The sequence below is a fragment of the Plectrocnemia conspersa genome, unplaced genomic scaffold (assembly GCF_051122295.1).
Source record: "Plectrocnemia conspersa isolate PC_06_02 unplaced genomic scaffold, ASM5112229v1 ptg000009l, whole genome shotgun sequence".
NCBI classification, from domain to species: domain Eukaryota; kingdom Metazoa; phylum Arthropoda; class Insecta; order Trichoptera; family Polycentropodidae; genus Plectrocnemia; species Plectrocnemia conspersa.
Genome location: NW_028277173.1, coordinates 2,586,667 through 2,603,918, shown reverse-complemented (window position 1 = coordinate 2,603,918; position 17,252 = coordinate 2,586,667). Strand labels below are relative to the sequence as shown.

Sequence of the window (17,252 nt, the reverse complement as noted above, 5' to 3'; positions counted from 1 at the left end):
TTGTACTAGTTTACAATTGAGCGAATATAATGAAACGATTATTGTAAACCTATTATACCTTTGCCCCGATTATCAAATGTTGTAGTGATATGTCCTTTATCATAGATCCCATGCATTCATTAAAAACGCATCATTAATTAAATGAGCTTGAAAAAGTAATAAAAGACGATAATACACATTATGCACAATCATTAGATATTACACTACTACGAATTAAATATGTTTCTAAAACACTTATTCGTCGCTATCTTTCTAATTTCTTATGACACTGAAGCAAAATCAGATGTGAGTTATTTTATTTTATGATATTATATACTTTATTAATCAATTTATAATTTGCAGCGTCGTAAGGTTGTATTAAACTGGGACGATCTCACGACATGTTCTGATTTTAATAATGAAGTTACAGATTTAAGTAGAATAGACATATTTATGGTAAACGAAACTCTTGTAGGAGTTAGAGGCGAATTGGATATAAAAGAAGATCTTGATACACGTCCGATGATGGTAAGTTAAATATATTTCATTAATTAAGAATATACTTGAAAGCATTTTTTATTTTAGGTGAAAGCTTTTGTTGAAAGAGAAGTTAGTCAAAGTTACATGGTTATCCTTAACTATGAAATTGAAGACATCTGCTCCAAGATTGAAGATGAAAACGATGATTGGAGAGGATATTTCAATAGCTTTGACCCACCGCTGAATGAATGTCCTATTTCTAAGGTAAAATAATACAGATTGTGTTGTTAAGTATTTAATTATTAATTGTATATGTTTTATATAGGGCATATACAAAGTGATGAATCTAGTGCCTCAAAAAGTTGATATTCAATATTCGAAGGACGTTGTCGGTAAATATAGATGCAGACTCGAATTATTTAGAAAGAAAGGACCGGCAACAGATACACCTAAAATGTGGGCGTGCTATATGCTAAAATTTATACTAAAAGCAGTAAAATGAATATATTTTTTTCTATACGAATAAAATAATACTAATTATTTTACAATTTTGTTTTTATTTTATATACAAGGGTTACATCTTCGTTCAGAAGAATCGTTTAACTCTGTTCTAAAACTAATAATTATTTTTGCGAAATTTCACAGCTCTCAAAAAATATGATTTTCAAATTCATAACTTTCTCAAATGATTTTAGAATTGATTGAATTTTAAGTCTTGAAATAGTACTCGAAACTATGATTTGTCTCCTGTTATTACTCTGTCCAAGAAATTTATCTCAATTACGAGTCTTCACGGTAAAATCTGCTCGTCTATTTCTAGCATTGATTATTGGAAGAAATCTAAAAAAATCGTAATGAATTTAATTTTAAAACCGTTGTGATTGAATCCACTATACTAACTGATGTCTCGTTTTCGAGTGAGTAAGTAGCTTAATAATTTTGTTGTAATGCCCTGTTGTTTGTTAAAATACCGTACAATTAATAGATAATTAATGATACATTTTGGTACATATATAAATTTTGCTAAATCGGGATTTTTAGAAACAATTTGTCTGTTGAACTCTGTACAGTCCCGCTCAAATGGGGACGTCTGGCAACCCTGGAGACGGCGAGTGACGCCAGCCCGCAGACGTCACCAAGACGCTAGAAAGAGACGCGAGATGTGACGTCGCCAAGTCGCGTTATGTGAATTTGCAACCATGAGCTACGCGATACACTGGCAACACAGAGTAACGTGAGTGGCGGCAGGAAGGACTCGGACTTCGCTGTTTAGAATAATGTAAACTTCACTAACCTGTGTCTTATTAACAACCTTTATTCAAACTCTCAACTTCTTTTAATTCAAAGCACGAAATTAAAGAAACACTTAAAATTTGTCTTAGTGTGAGAAAAATTTAGAAATAATTTCAGGATTTTATCGGAATAATTACACAATTAATTAATAATGACTATCATTACCGCACAATTTACCTGATGTTTTCCTAACAAATGGATCATTAATCTACCTAAAACCGAAAAATAATTTGGAGAATAAAGTCAAGGACGTCATTTCAGATTTTTCTATGGGAAGGTGGGAGTAAAAATTGCCCATCCAGTGGTCGTTTTTCCAATATTATGATTTAATTCAAATGCATAATATTTCATTAAATGAGATGCATTTTTCTATCTAAATAAAAGGGAGAGCAAATTCCCTGCTTAGAATCCACGTCAAAAGCAATAAGATCTTACCGTCGCCGTCGCAGCTTAAGCGTACAGTTAAGTAGCGTTCATATTATGATTTTTTATAAAAAAATATTACGACTTACAATAACTAAGAACCCAATGAAGAATTTCTGAACCAAATTTTGCCCAATAAGAAAGCGCAAAAAACAATTATCCCTTCTCAGAAATTAAAAATCCACGTCAAAAGCAATAAAATCGTGCCGTCGCCGTCGCAGTGGGAACGCTCGGTAACGAGCGTGCCTACTGCAATGGTGCCGACGCTATGATGCAATTGAATTTTGCTTCTGGAACCGTTAAGAACTATATATGGTCGGTCGGCGTGTGATTAATCTCCTCGCCGATCGACACCGAGTCAGCTTATATTTGGCCGTCGATCTAAGACCTTCGATCTACTGATCTCAGCGTGCAACACCCACAGACGTTGACGGGCACTTGTTAAGAATGTCAGCGCCAAGCTCAGAAACAAATGGATATCAATTCTCGGATACTGCATTTGGCCCTAACGGCTAAAAAAGCGGTCAACAACGTTTTGCTATATAAATACGTTATAAAAATTAAACATATTGTGTGCGAGCAAGCGTTGGTTCAGTGGAACAGTGAACACCACATGAATAACTCTCAACAACGACTCTACTCAAAAGGAGGATCATACAGCAAAATGTTCTGACAAATGCTCGTAAACACCTATCAAGTTTTAATTTTAAAACGTATTTAGTTGGCCAATTTCTTATTCGTTATGGTTAAACCCAGAGAAAATATTCATAACCATTGATTTCTGTACCCTTTGATGTCCTCCAGAACGAAGCCATCGCGATTATTTCATACGTCGGCTTATTAAAGAAAATAGCATTAAAATATATCTACAATATGAAAAAATGTATGCATTTGTAGCGACCTAGTGCTACACATAACAAGGAATCGGGCCGGAAAGGCGTTGCACCCCTAGCGCCGATCGCTGCTCACCGACCACGGCGTTAAGACCAAAACCATCCCTTAACGCGCTTGGGGACGCAAAAGCTCGGCCTATTCCGAACGGGACCCGAAGCTGAGAGGACGTGCCGAAAGCGCTGCTTTCGGCGGACGGGCGTGGGGACGCTGTCCGAATCCGCTCCCATCGCCTCGCAGCGCCGCCGGAGCCCCCATCTGACCGGGCGAAATCCTGCCGACCGTCGAGACCTTCACAGCCAGAGCCCCCAGACATTACGAGGTAGAGTTTTGGGCCTAATTCCGCCGGAGCGCCATCGCGAGCCCCCGAGCACCCGTTAGAGTCCTGGACACGCCGGAGAGACGCCGCGATTGCCCGATGACCACAGGAGCCCCGCCGCGCGCCCCCATAGGCGCCGGTCGAAGCCCAACGCCCGCTGGAGCGACATCACAGCGCCGTTAGATGCCCCCCGCAGCACCGCGCCTCCACCGGAGCCGCATCCTGTAGGGCTGCGCCCCCATCGGCACCGCATCCTGTAGGGCTGCGCCCCCCCGCAGCACCGCGCCTCCACCGGAGCCGCATCCTGTAGGGCTGCGCCCCCCCGCTGCACCGTGCCTCCACCGGAGCCGCATCCTGTAGGGCTGCGCCCCCCCGCAGCACCGCGCCCCCATCGGCGCCGCATCCTGTAGGGCTGCGCCCCCCGCTGCACCGCGCCTCCACCGGAGCCGCATCCTGTAGGGCTGCGCCCCCCGCAGCACCGCGCCCCATCGGCACCACAACCTGTAGGGCTGCGCCCCCGCAGCACCGCGCCCCATCGGCACCGCATCCTGTAAGGCTGCGCCCCCCGCAGCACCGCGTCTCCACCGGAGCCGCATCCTGTAGGGCTGCGCCCCCCGCAGCACCGTGCCCCATCGGCGCCGCATCCTGTAGGGCTGCGCCCACCGCAGCACCGCGCCCCAGCGGCACCGCATCCTGTAGGGCTGCGCCCACCCGCAGTGCTACGCCAAACTATCAAAGTGAGTGTCGTGAGTGAATGTCGTGAGAGCTTAACATAGCAAACTTACCCTCTCCGACAATTGGTGACCCCGACGTGATCACGTAGCCCGTTTTTTATTCTACTGATTTTTTTTTTTTATTCCTGCTAAAATGGATGCTCCACCAGCCGCCCCGGTGAACCCACCACCAGCAGTTGAGGCTGTTAATGTCCCAACCATGACAGCCCCAGCATTTTGCACCCATAACCCCCGACTGTGGTTCACCATATTAGAAACGCTCTTCCAGCACCACCGAATCACAGCAGATAACGCGAAATACTGTAAAACGCTCAATTGTCTGCCCATATTCGTGTTGGAAGAGGTCCAGGACGTTATTGAGTCTGCGCCCGTTGGATATGCGTATGGTGCTCTCAAGGCGGCTATAATTTCGCGCACGGGAGCCTCGAAGGAGCAGGAGACTAGGCGCCTGTTCGAACAAGCCGAGATGGGGGACAGGAAGCCATCAGCCTTTTTGCGGGAGCTGAGAAGGCTTGCTGGACCCAGTTTTCCAGAAACGATGCTTAAAACCTTCTGGCAGATTCGCTTACCAGCGTACATACAGACGGGCATTGCTGGATCCATGGACTGCGAGCTGGATAGGATTGCTGCAACGGCGGACAGAATTGCGGAAATTTCGCAATTCCAGACTGCCGCCCTCCAGGCTCCAGCAATACCACCACCAGCACCCCAAGTAACCGCTATCCAGCAACCGTTACGGCGGACGTCAGAGGACGAAGTAGCGGAGTTGCGGAATACCGTCGAGGACCTGAGCAAGAAATTGCGCCGGATGGAGCTTACTCAACACCTGAACGACCGCCCGCAATACCGAGGCAGAGAAGGAAGCCCACGGAGCAGCTCCAGAGCAAGGCAACCAAGTTCGTCATGGAGCCGCTACCAACCGAGAAGCCAGTCCAGGGACCGACCCCATACGGACGGCGTTTGCTGGTATCATACGCAGTTTGGGGCCAAAGCCGTAAGGTGCTCGCCACCTTGTAAAAGTAGAGTAAAAAAAAACTAACGGGGCTACCGCCAACGACGGCCGGCGTGTTAAGCCCTACCAGTTGCCGTCTCATAATTACGGACAAAAGATCCAAAGTGCGGTTTTTGGTAGATACGGGTTCGGACTTGTGCGTGTTTCCACGAAAGAAAATTGCTGGAGTACTTCGTCCGGTGCCATACCAATTGTTTGCGGCTAACGGATCGACTATAAAGACTTTCGGCTGGAAGGAATTGTCACTGGACTTCGGACTTCGCCGCGAGTTTCAGTGGCAATTCATTATTGCAGACGTGCAGTCGCCGATCATCGGTGCTGACTTCCTGCGGCACTTCAATCTACTCGTGGACCTGAAGAACGCCCGCCTCGTCGACGGAGTAACCTCTTTCAGGGCCCCGGGTAGCCCGCACGTCGCAGAAGAACCACCGCACATCAAGTCGATATCGTCAGCCGATATCGACAGCGACTATCATTCTCTCCTGAAAAAGTTTCCGGAGATAACACAACCCGCCGGAAACAGAGCTCTGCGACCAGTGCAACATACCACTGTGCACCACATAAGAACCACACCAGGACCATCGGTGTTCAGTCGCCCCCGAAGACTTGCCCCTGACAAACTCAGGGTCGCTAAGGAAGAGTTTAGGACCCTCTTGAGCGATGGTACCATCCGCCCATCAGACAGTTCATGGTCATCGCCACTGCATATCGTCCCGAAGAAGACGCCGGGAGAGTGGCGACCTTGCGGTGACTATAGAGCCCTCAACGCGCGAACCATCCCAGACCGCTATCCGGTGCCACACATAGAAGATTTTTCGCACGCGCTGGCGAATCGAAAGGTATTCAGCACCATCGACCTGGTACGGGCGTATCATCAAATCCCGGTCGCCCCGGATGACATAAAAAAGACCGCAATATCGACACCGTTTGGCCTCTACGAGTTTCCTTTTATGTCATTCGGCCTGAGAAACGCGGCACAAACATTCCAACGGTTCATTGACGCAGCACTGCGAGGACTCGACTTCTGCTTCGTCTACATAGACGATATCATAGTAGCCTCCGAAGATCACGCCCAGCACAAAGATCACCTCCGACAACTTTTTGCGCGCCTCAAAGAATATGGAGTGTTGGTCAACGCAGCGAAAAGCATTTTCGGAAAAACGGAGGTCGACTTTCTCGGCTACCGCGTCAATGAAAACGGGACCAGCCCTCTCCCGGAAAAGGTCGACGCTATCGCCAACTTCCCGCGCCCAGACACCGTCAAGAAAATGCGGCGTTTTCTAGGGATGATAAACTTTTATCGAAGATTCATCCCTGGAGCGTCCGCAGCTCAGCGGTTACTGACGGACCAGCTTAGAGGCACCACAGCGAACAAGGACCCAATCACATGGAACGGCGACTTAGAGGAAGCATTTGCGGCATGCAAGCAAGGGTTAATGAATGCCGCCCTTCTCGCGCATCCTGATCCAAGTCAAGACCTAGCAATATTTGCGGACGCTTCGGAACACGCTATCGGCGCAAGTCTTCAGCAGCGATCTTCAGACGGATGGCTGCCAATAGCGTTTTATTCCAAGAAATTGGCACCGGCACAGGTCAAATACAGCGCTTACGACCGGGAGCTCCTTGCCATCTACCAAGCAGTCAGACATTTTAGACACATGGTGGAAGGCCGGGAGTTCATTATTTTTACCGACCACAAGCCTCTGACATTTGTATTTCAGCAGAAGCCGGAGAAGGCTTCCCCGCGCCAGTTCCGCCATACGGACTTTGTCGCCCAATTTACGACCGATATTCGGCACGTTTCCGGCAGCGACAACGTAGTGGCGGACGCCCTATCGCGAGTAGAGATCGTCAGCAGCCAACAAATAGACTACCAGGAGTTAGAGCGTCAGCAAACAGCCGACCCACAGACTCCTTGGACAGCCTTGAGTCCCATCAGCCTACCCGAGTCCAGCACCACCATTTGGTGCGACACATCTCTAGGAAAAGAGCGTCCATATTTGCCACAACAGTTCCGGAAGCAAGCTTTTGACATTTGCCACTCACCTTCACACCCAGGTGGCCGACCAACGATGAAGCTCGTCGCCGACAGGTTTTTCTGGCCCCGGCTTCGTTCTGACTGCAAGCGATGGGCCCGCGAGTGCTTAGAGTGTCAAAGATCAAAGGTGTCCAGGCATGTGTCTTCACCGATCGGAAGTTTTCGACCCCCGGAAGGCCGATTTGAGCACATTCATATCGACATCGTCGGCCCTCTCCCGGTATCAGAAGGGAAGAAATATATTTTGACATGCATCGATCGATTCACCCGCTGGCCGGAAGCTTACGCGATAGAAGACATCACGGCCGAGACTGTGGCTAGGAAACTTTACAGCGGGTGGATCACAAGATTTGGCACCCCACTTAGGATTACGACGGACCAAGGCCGGCAGTTCGAGAGCGCCCTATTCAAGGAGTTGAATCATGCATTCGGCTCATCACACAAACGAACAACAGCCTATCACCCGCAGGCAAACGGGATGATAGAGAGGCTCCACCGCCAGTTGAAGGCCGCTCTCAGGTGCCATCAAGACGAACGTTGGACAGAGGCGTTACCGACGGTGCTAATGGGCATCAGAGCTACTTGGCGAGAAGATGCGCAAGCTACACCTGCAGAACTGGTGTATGGACAAAACCTGCGTCTTCCTGGTGAATTTCTGGCACCGCGACAAGCCGCACCAAGTACGATTACGCCAGATTTTGCAGACCGACTTCGAGGGCGTATGCAGCAACTGTCGCCCGCCCAGCCGAGATCACACGGAGTGCGTCCAACGTTCATCTTCAAAGATTTACCGACGACGACGCACGTGTTCGTAAGACGTGACGCAGCACGGGGACCTCTCAGTTCCCCCTACGACGGCCCGTATGAGGTCATTCAACGGCGACCCAAATGGATGGTTGTAAACGTGCGAGGAAGCCACACGACAATCTCCATCGACCGTTTAAAACCGGCGTATATACAAACGCCAGACCACACCCATACAAAACCAGACGCCCAAGCGTCCACGCCAAACAGCGCCAACTGGCAGCCAGCTATACTCGCGCCAGCGAGCTCTCCGTCAGAAATAGCACAAACTCCTACAGACCTCACGCAGACAAGAGGCGGGAGACGTGTTCGTTTTCCGGCTCGGTTTCTGGATTAATCGTGGATTCCAGGAGGAAACCACTAGGGGGGGAGTGGTGTAGCGACCTAGTGCTACACATAACAAGGAATCGGGCCGGAAAGGCGTTGCACCCCTAGCGCCGATCGCTGCTCACCGACCACGGCGTTAAGACCAAAACCATCCCTTAACGCGCTTGGGGACGCAAAAGCTCGGCCTATTCCGAACGGGACCCGAAGCTGAGAGGACGTGCCGAAAGCGCTGCTTTCGGCGGACGGGCGTGGGGACGCTGTCCGAATCCGCTCCCATCGCCTCGCAGCGCCGCCGGAGCCCCCATCTGACCGGGCGAAATCCTGCCGACCGTCGAGACCTTCACAGCCAGAGCCCCCAGACATTACGAGGTAGAGTTTTGGGCCTAATTCCGCCGGAGCGCCATCGCGAGCCCCCGAGCACCCGTTAGAGTCCTGGACACGCCGGAGAGACGCCGCGATTGCCCGATGACCACAGGAGCCCCGCCGCGCGCCCCCATAGGCGCCGGTCGAAGCCCAACGCCCGCTGGAGCGACATCACAGCGCCGTTAGATGCCCCCCGCAGCACCGCGCCTCCACCGGAGCCGCATCCTGTAGGGCTGCGCCCCCCCGCTGCACCGTGCCTCCACCGGAGCCGCATCCTGTAGGGCTGCGCCCCCCCGCAGCACCGCGCCCCCATCGGCGCCGCATCCTGTAGGGCTGCGCCCCCCGCTGCACCGCGCCTCCACCGGAGCCGCATCCTGTAGGGCTGCGCCCCCCGCAGCACCGCGCCCCATCGGCACCACAACCTGTAGGGCTGCGCCCCCGCAGCACCGCGCCCCATCGGCACCACATCCTGTAAGGCTGCGCCCCCCGCAGCACCGCGTCTCCACCGGAGCCGCATCCTGTAGGGCTGCGCCCCCCGCAGCACCGCGCCCCATCGGCGCCGCATCCTGTAGGGCTGCGCCCACCGCAGCACCGCGCCCCAGCGGCACCGCATCCTGTAGGGCTGCGCCCACCCGCAGTGCTACGCCAAACTATCAAAGTGAGTGTCGTGAGTGAATGTCGTGAGAGCTTAACATAGCAAACTTACCCTCTCCGACACATTAATTAAATGCATTAATTTTAATAGTAAAATTGCATATAGGAAAAATAAAGACGATGGTTGTATTAATTTAGACATATTTTTTATATATGTGAATATTATTAAATTAAAATAAATTGAATTTCAGTTTTAATTTTAGCTTTAGGACAAATATTAACACTCATCAAAAATTCATTGACGAATAAAAGATTAGTATGGTGATGCATGTCTGTCTCTCCAGCAAATGTACAATTGGACTAGAAAGTTATGTAATGTAGCAAACTTCTCAATTAGGCCAGACACACCAGAATGACAGACATACACATCAAAATCTTTTGTAGTAGTTGAAGAATGCCTTCAAAGAAAAATCGCCAAGTAATAGTCTCATTATTAGAGTTGAATCAAGGATCATATTCCATGATGTACTACAGTTCCACAACTTTCCAAGCTTTCTAAGAATATGTAGCTTGGATTCACAAAAACAATGTCGCCATACATTCTTACCAAAACCGGAGAACAAACACACAAAAGTATATACAATAATAACAATGTTACAGTACAATATCCATAGATTTCCTGAAGAATCATCGTCGAACTGCAATCCAATCAATGATTCAAGATTTGCACCGTTAAAATATTTTTCTAGATATTCTTTTATATTTTAAGAGTTGATCAACTTGTATTTAACACTATAGAGACTTACATTTTATGAAACTTTTGGTTCATTTATAATACTTTTATTTCAGATGAATGATTATTTATAAAAAATAAAAGTATTATACAGTATTGTATACTGTCGTCGGATTGAATGACACTTGAGGCATGTTCCTAAGTATTTTGCTTACATTTTGAACACAGGAAATTATTTATACCGTTTCCTGTATTATTTTTATATTACATGATATATTTCAAACGCTAATTAATCAATTGCTTTAACAATTATTATTAAACACATAAAACTTAATCTCTAAATAGATCGATTAGACGTTTATTATATCACAATTATTTCCCATTATGATGAAGAATTTCAACAATGGTTTCCAACTATTGTGGGAATTAGAAAGATAAAAACAACTTTACAGCTATTATTGAATTTGTTAAATTGATAACATTTTCTACTATTGTTGCTTATTTAGTTGGCTTAACTATTTTAATCTGATATTATGCAATTAATAAATTAATTATATTTTTACATAAATTCTGTGCACAGTATATTTAAATTATATTGAAGAACATTATAAGCGTTATTTAATTGTAGAAATCATTATGAAACGTGTAATGAGTACATTCATTCATAATAATTCAAAAAGATTAATATCAATTTCATTCTCGCAAATTTATTAACATAACATTTCAATTATAATTATTCTAATTATGACAATTCAATAAAAAACACAATAACTAATTAAACCGTGCATATTGTACTGTGCATTATACAAAAGCCCAATTGTCTGTAACTCTAAGGCTTTGTCTAATTATAATTGTTATTAACTGAACATATTAATTAAAGCAGATGTTCCTAAATTTTTTTCATATATGTATTTTTTTATATATTATTTATAATTTTACTTAGAGGTTAGAATTGATTTGCAATCATTGATTATTATTCCACCAAAGACCTTTATAAAAAAATAATAACACTAGTCTCACACTCACAGCAGAAGATTTTAATTCTAACCAGCTCCTCATAACTGACATTGAACGGATCAACGTACAATGCCAGTGACTATTACCACAAATATAATTGAATTGTTGGATATTTAATATCTTTCTAGCTATTTTATTTTCACGCAGATAATAAGAAAACTCCACTGGTAATAAAAATCTGGAAAAATTCACATTCTGATACTGAAAAGGGTTATTAGGAGCCGTACATTACAATCCAGTATCACACCACTGTCTAAATGGAAGTGATTTCTAGTTGCCAGGTTCCCAATATTTATTTTAATGTCGTCCAATTAGAGAATGGTGGCGAATTTCTTTGAAATAAATTGCTGTTGACCGTTAAGGTATATTGAAATCTATTCTTAAGGCGAGTACCTTAATTTGTTAAATGAACTACCACGGTGTCTCATTTTAAACGAAGAAACCAATTTTTTTTTAATGATTAAAACGATTTTATCACGAGTCGAATTGACTCTTTTTATGATTATAATATGCGTTAATCCTTTCAGTTTTAAATAGGGATTGTTTCAAATGATGAACCCGACAATTATATCAATTATACACGTTATATAACAATTACGTAAAAATAAGATTGGAATAAAGTACTCAGATAAATCATTACCATCATTACATATGGCAGTGAAACGTCAACAACCACATTGAGGAAAGAAAGTCGGCTTGGATTCTTTGAAAGAATAATTTTGAGAAAAATATTCGATCCAATCAAGGAAGCAGATGGTACATACAGAACAAAAATGAACCACGAGTTAGAAGCCTTCGCAGAGCAAGAATTTAACATATGCTTCTGCAAATCTCAAAGACTGCGGTGGACTGAACACCTGATGATAATGACCCTGTGGGTATGAAGAAGTAGCAATGTGTTTTAGTAGTTATGACAGTCAATTTTCAAACTGTCAATATATATTTTTATATAATATATTATAATAATTGTTTATTTATATTATATCAGTCGCTAACAATCATCCATTGTTATAATAGCGTGACACAGTAACTAATAAAAGCTGAGACTGCCATGACATTCAATCATTTAACCATACCATACAGATTGATCCAGTTGAACATGTCATTAAAATGTTTATTACTCATTTGTTTAATACTAATTTCGATACCGAATATTGAACCAAAAGCAAAAGTAAGTTTTAACAACATGCAAAATTATTATAGTAAAATTTTAAGTGTTTATGTTGATAGCAACGTAAAATAGTTTTAATTTGGGACGCGGTGTCGGAGTGTCCCAATTATGAGAACCAAATCTCCGATCTAACCAATGCTAAGGTTTACATGGCGAATGAGACGGCTATGGGAATCAAAGGCATTATGAATCTGAACTCCGACATTAACTCTCCTATCATGGTAATTATATAAATTGAAATATATTTCATAAGGCAAGTTATGTTTTCTAAACGAATCTCACAGGTTAAAGCCTTTCTGGAGAAAGCAGTCAGCCCTGGAAATTACATGATGATGATTACATACGATATTCAGGATTTGTGTGAAAAGATAAACGAAGGCGGATCAGAGTCATGGTCAGTTTATTTCAAAACTATGGAACCACCAATAATTTCATGCCCAATCAAAAAGGTAAATACACTTTCTGTCAATATAGTATACTATATAAATACTCAAGTTTTAAAACACTACTTTATTATGATTATAAAATGAGTAGTAACGTGTCTCATCGCACTGATTTAATAACCAATTTGTGTATAAATAGACAATCAGCGATATTTTGAAATTTGTTATCCGTTATTATCATAAATTCAAGATTGAGCATGATTTCGTTAAATATGCATCTCGTATCTGGTTGCCAGATAATGCATCCGATTCCCTTTTCATTAAAGAATTGTCTTCTATTGCCCATAAATTCTAAAAATAAAACATCCAACTCCTTTTTTTCTTATCAAGTTGAGATTGTTACACATTTCTTCATTTATGTGTTACATTCTCGACATATATTTATAAAATAAATAAATAAAATTACTTGTTTCTTAACTTCAGGGACAATACGACGTCAGTAAAATTTCACCGGACAAAGCTGACGTAGAGCTGAAGAAGGAAATGATTGGCGCGTACAAATGTAAAGTTGAACTGTATCGTGCCTCTACGAGTGGAATTCCTAATACCCCACAAATGTGGGCATGCTACACATTACAATTCAACATTGATTCAGTTTAATAAGTAAGCATGACGAGGTTCAGTTGTGAATACAATTATTTTTTATTCCACGTAAAAAAATCTTGAAACGCCAATTAAATTATATATATTTGATTCTAAAAAAGGAAATTAATAAAACATAATTAATCTATCAATAGTGTATATTAAATCTATAAAAAAACAAGTACTTTACACTCCGTAATACATTATGCAATAGCTTCAGCCGCATGATTATCAACATATTCCAAATCGTACGGAGTTAAAGGAGATCTCGCAGGATTCTACAAAGTAAGAGTATCAATAATTAATTAGATTACTAGCAATAAATAATTGTGGTTATCTGTGTGTAAAACATTTAATGGTCTATAAGTTTGTCTTACCAATTTCTTAGCTCTCTTTTCCAATAAACCATAAGCTACATGATTGATGATAATTCCAATGGGGAGTGCGACTCCTTGGAATCTATGAAGCGTTATTTTTCTATCGTCGACTTGCCCGGTAAAGTTAAAGACAGCAGGTATAGTAACGCGACCAATTTGCCTCACGTTCGATATCATGGGACCTTTCGATATATCAATGTGGGTTCCTGCTCTATAAAGTGTAACGTTTCCTAAAAAAAAACACATATAAAAACTGTCTACTACATCACTTTCAAGTAAATTACCTGCATTTTTCCTTGCAATATGTGGTATCTGTTGTGATTTGTGTTCGTTCTCTTCAAACATTGCCAAAGCCAAATTCATTGGAACAGTCAAGCGTTCTATAGGAACGGCCGATTGAACGAACTTGATCATTTCCGTACTGAAAACTCGGTACTCTTCCTGCGTAGGTTTCCATTCATCCAAACCACACAGTTCTGCGTCATATACAAACGATCCAGATCTTACTATAAATATTCATACGAAAAATATTAATAAAAACAGTAAAATAAATGACATGTCGCATAAATTATTTATTACTATCAGGTGATGGAAAACTATGCAGTTTAATCTTATATTTATCCCTGAAAGCTCGCGCTATTGTTGCTCCGAGAACGAAAGAACACGTCCGCCAGAAAGCCAAGTTAACTTGCTGAGGTAACGGTGACAAAAAATCTAAAAGCTAAATAAAAGAATTTTTAATAAGTGTACAATAATTTTGTAGCTCAATATAATAATACACATTACTAAAATTTCAGTAAAATACATCATTGCAAATTGACTGCTATGAGTTGTGTGGCAAATGCCCTTTAGCTCGTGACAAATGAAAATATATATATATTTTTTTTTAATTTATTCCGCATGGTAATTGTAGTGATACAATTAAATACATTAAAATTATACATATATTTGAAAAAATATAATAAGTACAGTTAAAATATTTATTATTAAATTTTAAAAAAACAAATAAGAAAAACAAGAAGCATAGCAAATAGGAAAGAAAAATAACAGTAGTATAATTTGATATAAATATTATTTATTGACTTTATTTTATTTGACTAAAGTTGCAAAAATTCATTAAAAAAATATTTTCTAATTTCTTTGCAATTGATTTTGCTAAATCATTTAATAAAATGTAATATTTTTACGCACTTCTAATGTACAGCTATCTGGAATAGGTCTATTCATGTCCCATACTACATTTCCATTAATGACGGCCAGCGCACATCTCTCCATGTGCGATATACTCAAATCTATAAATCAGAATAAATCAATAAATATGTTACATTATTTATAAGATGTTATATAAACATTACGTACGTCTGGCGCAATCAAAAGGCGTCGATATTTCCTTGTTCATAATCATAGTACAGTCCTTCGGTGTGCCCATGTATTTAACTTCAATTTTTTCTATCCGTCCCACGCTTTCATTTTGGTGTTTCTTCTCCAATGTAAATAAATGATTTCGCTTCTCGACGGCTTCGTTAAAACTCAGTTGCCCTGATATGAAACAGTAAATAATACACAATTAGCGGTACAATGTTTTGACTTAACCTCAAAATGGCGGGTGGCAAATTCTCACGAGAAAACGTTGCGATTTGCGGAAATGATAAAAAAGATCTGGACAGGAGCTTCCGCGTAGTCAAGCTGCACACAGACATGGCGATTTTAATATAAAAACAATTCTTTTGTAAATCACCGAGGACTCTTTTGACACAAGTCAATGTCGCCAGCTACAAAAATCTTTTATTCTCTTTTATTGTTGATGTAAGAGATATTATTAAATTAAATTACATTTTTATTAAATTAAATACAATTATTACATTTAAAAAATAAATATTTATTATTTAAATTTTTTTCTCTAATTTTTTCAACAAATTCTGACAAAGGGACAGTTTATCCGGTGTAACTATAAAAATAAATCACTTTTCTGACAAATGTCAGCTGAATTTTCTAAAAACTGTCGTTTCCAAGTCCAATATTTTAAATTCCCGGCGGGTCCGGGTCCAAAATCATTATATTAAAAAATCCGAATTTTACATTTTTAAAAGATTTTAATTACATCAAGTTATTTTATTTTACTAACTCTAATATAATAATACTTAAGAAACAGCAAAGCATTAAAATACTTATCCCCCAGTGCCAATTTAAGTTCTGTGGAAAAATTTGTAGAGCCTCTCAAGATAAATAGTTCGCTATTTGGTGTTTTTGAAAAGTAAAAACTCCTATTCTAGATTTCCGAAATCATCAGCTTGAATTATATTAGGTTTCTCTGCATTTTTCATAATTAAATTAAACTCTTCCTCCATCATTAAAATTGTTTCATCCTCATCGATTAATATTGTTCTTGCAAATTATCCGTGGAATTGGCAAATTTCGGAAAAGTCTATTCATTAGCTGTGTAGCTAAACAAAAGGCTTGTTTTGCGCTTGCCCTCGTGTAAATTAGATTTCCGTTTTCAGATCACGTCGGTAGATCAACACTTTAGTGCCCGGTGGTGACAGAAGTCAGGAAATTAAATTAAGCGTGTATGCTTCTGAAATGTTACGATGATGGCGACTCTCTGAATATGGGATTAGCAATAATGACATATTAATGCGCAACACGTATAAATAATTAATTACGTACAATTTGATTAATTTGTAACATGTGTTTTAAATAATATATCTAAGCGATATTATTTTTATTAAAATAATATGTAGTTAATTTGTTGGTTCCGACAGTTTCAAAAAGTACATAAATATCTATTTCAGATAATCTATCGAGGTTCTCAGAAAGCGTGTCGCCCCCGCGTGCTTTCATTTGGCCAAGGTGACCAGATTTTTAAAATATCAAAGAAGGACAAATTGCTGCGGGAGCTAAGAAAAAGGTTATCTCGGAAATTTTTGTCGGAGTAGGACGAAAAAGGACAAAAGGAGAATAAAAAAATTGAGTAGGACAAAGGAGGACGACTGGTTGCGTTAATTTAACACATATTAAATACATAAAGTATTACATGAATGGCGGACTGCTAACTGCGGATTTCGCGCCGTTTCCCTTAGCATTTTTTTACACATAATGTCCAAAACTACCAGTTAAACAATTGTGAAAAAATCCATTAAAATAACACGCTAGACATAACCTATAAATGGTAGTTTCTAATAGAAGCTTTTAGAAAGAGTTTTATTAGCGCTTTGGATTGTGGATATAGAGGTGTTAAGATGTGCGCTGGAAATGACAGGGACGTCATTTGGGGGGCAGGTGGGAGCATCTTGAATAATTGGTGACATTATCTGTAAGAGATGTTTTGTTAAATGATATATTATCAATAGTAACTTCAGAGAGATCATTTGTGAGGGGGTTATTTGCCCCTCTTGAATTTGGCCAGATTTTAAACCATATGTGACCAACATTTCCTTGATCAAACAGTATTACATGAAATAGATAATTCAGTATGTTTTAATTAGTTACATGTGTAGTTCAATTTTAATTGTAAATTTTATAATGTTTATAATTACGTGATAACTTCTAATACTACAAAAACCACCCGTTGTTTCTTAATGAAGTTTACGAATGGTGCTGAATGATTAAAATATCAACTGTTGCTTGCCAGCCTTAGTTCAATAGGTTGGTCTGTATCGCCTATTGCTGTGC

General features: G+C 41.5%; 2 protein-coding genes across 4 annotated transcripts; one reads left to right on the top strand and one right to left on the bottom strand.

The window, feature by feature from the left end:
* Positions 1-69: 69 nt before the first annotated feature.
* LOC148231543 (uncharacterized) lies at positions 70-966 on the top strand. Of its 2 annotated transcripts, none has more exons than XM_088192888.1 (4): positions 70-285; positions 343-507; positions 565-723; positions 785-966. In XM_088192888.1, exons 1-4 carry the CDS (start codon positions 220-222, stop codon positions 959-961), a joined length of 567 nt encoding a protein of 188 aa, XP_088049014.1. In that variant the 5' UTR covers positions 70-219; the 3' UTR covers positions 962-966. The 2 variants fall into 2 exon arrangements, with proteins under 2 accessions (XP_088049014.1, XP_088049015.1); XM_088192889.1 differs by having other exon boundaries at positions 184-285; positions 404-507.
* Positions 967-13,239: 12,273 nt separating this feature from the next.
* Positions 13,240-15,341, bottom strand: mRpL39 (mitochondrial ribosomal protein L39). 2 transcript variants are annotated; one of them, XM_088192878.1, is made up of 8 exons: positions 15,202-15,341; positions 14,940-15,119; positions 14,772-14,872; positions 14,160-14,301; positions 13,865-14,086; positions 13,581-13,810; positions 13,389-13,481; positions 13,240-13,316 (listed from the first exon to the last, which is right to left on the bottom strand). In XM_088192878.1, exons 1-7 carry the CDS (start codon positions 15,278-15,280, stop codon positions 13,407-13,409), a joined length of 1,029 nt encoding a protein of 342 aa, XP_088049004.1. In that variant the 5' UTR covers positions 15,281-15,341; the 3' UTR covers positions 13,240-13,316; positions 13,389-13,406. The 2 variants fall into 2 exon arrangements, with proteins under 2 accessions (XP_088049004.1, XP_088049003.1); XM_088192877.1 differs by lacking the exon at positions 13,240-13,316 and having other exon boundaries at positions 13,344-13,481.
* Positions 15,342-17,252: the final 1,911 nt, after the last annotated feature.

What these genes read in the sequence shown, in the direction of transcription:
- mRpL39 (XM_088192878.1), bottom strand. Translation starts at nt 15,280, where the DNA reads ATGTCTGTGTGCAGCTTGACTACGCGGAAGCTCCTGTCCAGATCTTTT. An exon ending in GCAAATCGCAACGTTTTCTC is followed by an intron (nt 15,120 to 15,201) that starts GTGAGAATTTGC and finishes GTTTCATATCAG; the next exon opens with GGCAACTGAGTTTTAACGAA. An exon ending in GCCTTTTGATTGCGCCAGAC is followed by an intron (nt 14,873 to 14,939) that starts GTACGTAATGTT and finishes TCTGATTTATAG; the next exon opens with ATTTGAGTATATCGCACATG.
- LOC148231543 (XM_088192888.1), top strand. Translation starts at nt 220, where the DNA reads ATGTTTCTAAAACACTTATTCGTCGCTATCTTTCTAATTTCTTATGAC. An exon ending in TTGATACACGTCCGATGATG is followed by an intron (nt 508 to 564) that starts GTAAGTTAAATA and finishes TTTTTATTTTAG; the next exon opens with GTGAAAGCTTTTGTTGAAAG. An exon ending in ATGAATGTCCTATTTCTAAG is followed by an intron (nt 724 to 784) that starts GTAAAATAATAC and finishes TGTTTTATATAG; the next exon opens with GGCATATACAAAGTGATGAA.